The 4,824-nt window shown below is 36.7% G+C and overlaps 1 protein-coding gene across 1 annotated transcript; it reads right to left on the bottom strand.

Annotated features, from left to right (window-relative positions):
* Nucleotides 1-1,028: 1,028 nt before the first annotated feature.
* LOC130463017 (uncharacterized) lies at nucleotides 1,029-4,602 on the bottom strand. Its single transcript, XM_056832029.1, has 4 exons — nucleotides 3,328-4,602; nucleotides 2,558-3,189; nucleotides 2,362-2,449; nucleotides 1,029-1,700 (listed from the first exon to the last, which is right to left on the bottom strand). Exons 1-4 carry the CDS (start codon nucleotides 4,600-4,602, stop codon nucleotides 1,029-1,031), a joined length of 2,667 nt encoding a protein of 888 aa, XP_056688007.1.
* Nucleotides 4,603-4,824: the final 222 nt, after the last annotated feature.

The raw sequence follows: 4,824 nt of genomic DNA, 5'->3' as shown, positions 1-4,824 counted from the left end.
ACATCAGAATCATCCCCAGTATGAAGCCCTTTGGAATTATTCTTTTGACCTTGAATGGGCTTTAATACCTGACTGCCTACTCCAGTGGACGATTTAGCCCCAACTCCAATTCCTACTAAAGAAGTGGTTGTAGCTTGTCTTTTGAAAGTATACATATCTGCTAACCTTTGTCCACGTCCCCTAGCCAACAATTGAGGTGGTACATAGCTCCTTTTAGATCCCGGCAAAGAAGCTTTATGTGTTGGCTGAATCGTTTTCTCATTTAGACGAACTACTTCCTCCTTTGAACGAACCATTTTCCCTGCAATAAGTGAATACAATTTCAAGTATTCATAAACAATATTTATTATCTCAATAGAATGATAAATAAACCTAGTAATGTATAAAGGAAATGACAAATCGAGTATCTTACCGCTAACATTCTGCATTATGTGCACGAACAGGAAGAATATCACTCTGCATGAACATGAAGAATATCAGAAAGTGCAAGTCTGTACGAACAGCACTCACAACACACATTAAAAAAAAGAAAAGCACATGGAGAAATGATCTAAAGGTATATCAATGTGAGCATGCATTACAGTTGTGTGAGCATGAATTGTTGTCCCTTCTTAACTATACTTTGCTGAAAACAACTATGTAACCAAACTAGAAAACCTCAGTTATGATATTATACAAACCTCTAACATTTGAAATATCATATCAAAGGTGCAAATGGAGCAAGGTACCAAGGAAAATCAGAATGCAGTAAGTACCACCAAGCAAAAAACATGACTATTTAGAAATGAGCATCAAAGTAACAATAAATATAGCAATAAGAGCCATAATAACAACAACCAGTTGAACAAAGTAGTAGCCAATCTTAAATGTCAAAAAAAATCGGAAACTATTAAATCAAAAAAATAAGAATTAAAGAAAAAGTTTAAAATAAATCCTATAAGAAAATCCTAAAAGAAAAAATTAATAATTGCACTATTGTAAAAGAAAATCCTAAAAGAAAATCTTTAAAGAAAAAATAAGTAATTGCACTATTCTGTTCTTAGCCTCTTCATGGGTCCTTGCTCTCCACTTATTATATCATCGGTCACAAAAATTGGATCCACGCCATCCCTACTTCTACAAACTTCAGCACTAGCGCTTGTCAAAGAGGATGCTACGTATGTAGGTTTGAATAATTCACCGTGCTGATACGCATCACCTTCCTCATTATCATCAATTTCATCATAGTTGCGCGGTTGAGTCTTTGAAACGAGCTTCCAACCCTTATTTAGGTTGTCAACGGCATAAAAAGCTTGTCTGGCTTGACTAGCCAAAATAAATGGTTCATTAGTTTTTAATTGCTTATTGCAATTAACACTAACAACTCCATATTCATCAACTTTTACTCCCTTTACCTTATCATAAACATCCCACCATTTGCAACGGAATAACACAACTCGGTTTCGCCCAAGATACTGGATCTCTATTATATCTGTTACTACTCCATAATAATCAATGTTCTCATCTCCATCCCCTGTGTTTCCTATAACAACCACCCCACTGTTTTGTGTACTCAAAGACATTTCATGACTTTCTATGTGAAACCTATATCCATTAACAATATAACCGGTAAAAGAAGTAACATATCGTGTTGGCCCACGTGATAATGCAAGCAAATTTTCCATTTCCATGCTTTTATTATTCTCATATAACCGCGCAACCTACCAAAAAGAAATATTTAAGAATTAATTTATTAATTTATAAAGAGAGTTCAGTTTTGTTCGTTCAGAACTGATCAGTTCTGTTCTAATCAGATCACAACTAATCAGAACTGTTCTATTCTGTTCTGAACAGTTCTGATCAGATCAGAACAGTTCAGTTCTTGATTAGTTCAGTTCTGTTCGTTCATAACTTATCAGTTCTGTTCTGATCATATCAGAACTAATCAGAACTGTTCTGTTCTATTCTGAACAGTTCTGATCAGATCAGAACAGTTCAGTTCTTGATTAGTTCAATTCTGTTCGTTCAGAACTGATCAGTTCTGTTCTAATCAGATCAGGACTAATCAGAACTGTTCTGTTCTGTTCTGAACAGTTCTGATCAGAACAGAACAGTTCAGTTCTTGATTAGTTCAGTTCTGTTCGTTTAGAACTTATCAGTTCTGTTCTGATCAGATCAGAACTAATCAGAACTGTTCTGTTCTATTCTGAACAGTTCTAATCAGATCAGAACAGTTCAGTTCATGATTAGTTCAGTTCTGTTCGTTCAGAACTTATCAGTTCTGTTCTGATCAGATCAGGACTAATCAGAACTGTTTTGTTCTGTTCTGAAAAGTTCTGATCAGATCAGAATAGTTCAGTTCTTGTATAGTTCAGTACTTACTTCCATCTTGAACCAACTTTTAAAGTTTTTGCACCATTCCTCTTCAGAGATTCCAGGATTCGTCAATGCTTGTATTTCAGAATACTCTCTGTGAATATATTAATAAAAATTCATTTGAAGTGACAAACTTTATAAAAAAAAGAAAAGGAAGTTATTAAGAAAAGTGAAATTAACTTAATAAAACTCGTTCTCTTACCTAAGAAAAGGCTGAACCTCATCACAATTCTTCAAAATATAAATGTGAGCGTCATCCAATTCCCCCTTTTCAAGATCTCTAACACTTGCAGCCCCTAGGCTTTGACCATAATGACTAAAAATAGGCAGGGTATCATCATGACCTTGGCTATTTTCATAATTTCGATCAAGTCGATTAAATCGGGTCTCTATACTCTGCATATACCTAGAGCAACGATTCATGCACTCTTCTGCTACATAGCCCTCCGCAATTGAAGCCTCCGGATTAGCCCTATTCCTTATGTAAGACTTCAGCTTATACATGTATTGTTCTATTGGATACATCCATCTGAACTGAACTGGCCCTCCCATTATAGCTTTGTTAGCTAAGTGGATAGGTAAATGCATCATCACATCAAAGAAGGAAGGAGGAAAAACCTTCTCCAATTTGCAGAGAGTTATAGGAATTTGGGACTCTAGTTGCTTCAAATCATCCACATTAAGTACTTTCGCACATAATAAAGTAAAGAACAATGACAACTCAATTAATGCTTCACGTACAAGTGGAGTGAGAAGACCACGTATTGCTAAAGGAAGAAGATGCTCAAGTATTACATGACAATCGTGGCTCTTCAAACCCGAAATCTTAGCTTCCTTCGAGTTTACACAATAAGATATATTTGATGAAAAACCATCAGGGACTTTTAGCTCTTTCAAAAAGTTACAGAATGTTTAATTTTCGGAGGAGGAAAAAGTATATGGAGCTGGAGGCATCTTCCATTTGTCCCCTACTTTGATAGGGTGCAATGTAGGCCGCAACCCCAAATCTTTCAAGTCATGACGTGATTTTAAAGTGTCTTTTGTCTTCCCTTGAATATTCATTATTGTCCCAAGAACACTATCACATATGTTCTTCTCAATGTGCATCACGTCTAAATTGTGTCGTAAGAGATTAGTCTTCCAGTATGGAAGTTCAAAGAAAATACTTTTCTTATTCCAATTGTCCCCCCTAACTTCATGAGATATTTTTGTCTTCACACTTGGATCCTTAGACAATATAATGTTCTCGAGATCCTTAAGTTCATTAAGAATATCATCTATTGAAGAAGGTTGTGGAGGTCCTTCACGCTCGACTGTTCCATCAAATGATTTCTTATCCTTTCTCCATCTATGATTCATTGGCAAATAGCAGCGATGACGCATATAGCATTCCTTACCTCCGTGAGGTAGCCTCATTGACCGAGTATCCCTAAGACAACAAGGGCATGCTAGATACCCCTTAGTGCTGCAACCAGATAACATCGCATAGGCTGGAAAATCATTAATGGTCCACATTAAAGCTGCACGTAGCTGAAAATGACGTTGCGTTACTGCATCAAAGGTCTCCACACCAACTTCCCACAGATCTTTCAATTCCTCAATTAGAGGCTGGAAATATACGTCAATTGCATCACCAGGACCTTTAGGACCCGGAATAAGCATTGACAAAATCATATTAGACTGCTTCATACAAAGTTCGGGAGGCACATTATACGGAATAAGGATATTAGGCCATATACTATATGATGTTTTTGAATTTGCAAAGGGTTGAAAACCATCACTAGCAAGCCCGAGCCTGACATTTCGAGGGTCTGATGAAAAATTAGGATGCTCTGTGTCAAATGACTCCCAAGCCGTTCCGTCAATTGGATGTCTCATTGTACCATCTTTCTTCTTTTTCCCATGATGCCATGTCATCAAAGAAGCAGTCTTGGAGCACATAAATAGTCTTTGCAACCTCGGTTTTAATGGAAAGTATCGTAGTGTCTTCTGAGGTATTCTCTTACCATTCGATTTACACTTCTCTTCCCCATTGTGTTTGTTACTCTTCCATCTTGATGCACCACATATGTCACAGGCATTCAACTTCTCATTCTCCTTCCAATAAAGCATGCAATCATTGACACATGCATCAATTTGTTGATATGACAAACCAAGGTCTTTCATTACCTTCTTAGACTTATTATAAGACTTTGGCAAATTTGATCCCTTGGGAAGAAGATCCTCCTTTAAGAAATCTAAGAGCATGGTAAATGATTCGTTGGTCTAACGACCCAAAGTCTTAATATGAAGAAGTTTTAAGAGGGCAGACATTCTAGAACTCTTGCAACCTTCATAAACCGGATCTTGAGAATCCTTCAACAAGTTATAAAACCTTTTGGCATCTGCATTTGGTTCCTCAAGATTACTATCATTCGAGGAAGAACCAACATTATTGCACTCGGGATATAAATCCCGAATAATACCAAG

This window comes from Spinacia oleracea, chromosome 6 (assembly GCF_020520425.1).
Source record: "Spinacia oleracea cultivar Varoflay chromosome 6, BTI_SOV_V1, whole genome shotgun sequence".
Classification (NCBI taxonomy): Eukaryota; Viridiplantae; Streptophyta; class Magnoliopsida; order Caryophyllales; family Amaranthaceae; genus Spinacia; species Spinacia oleracea.
This window is presented reverse-complemented; position numbering and strand designations above follow the sequence as displayed.

What these genes read in the sequence shown, in the direction of transcription:
- LOC130463017 (XM_056832029.1), bottom strand. Translation starts at nt 4,602, where the DNA reads ATGCTCTTAGATTTCTTAAAGGAGGATCTTCTTCCCAAGGGATCAAAT. An exon ending in CTACATTGCACCCTATCAAA is followed by an intron (nt 3,190 to 3,327) that starts GTAGGGGACAAA and finishes GTAAACTCGAAG; the next exon opens with GAAGCTAAGATTTCGGGTTT. An exon ending in AAAGTTGGTTCAAGATGGAA is followed by an intron (nt 1,701 to 2,361) that starts GTAAGTACTGAA and finishes TCTTTTTGGTAG; the next exon opens with GTTGCGCGGTTATATGAGAA.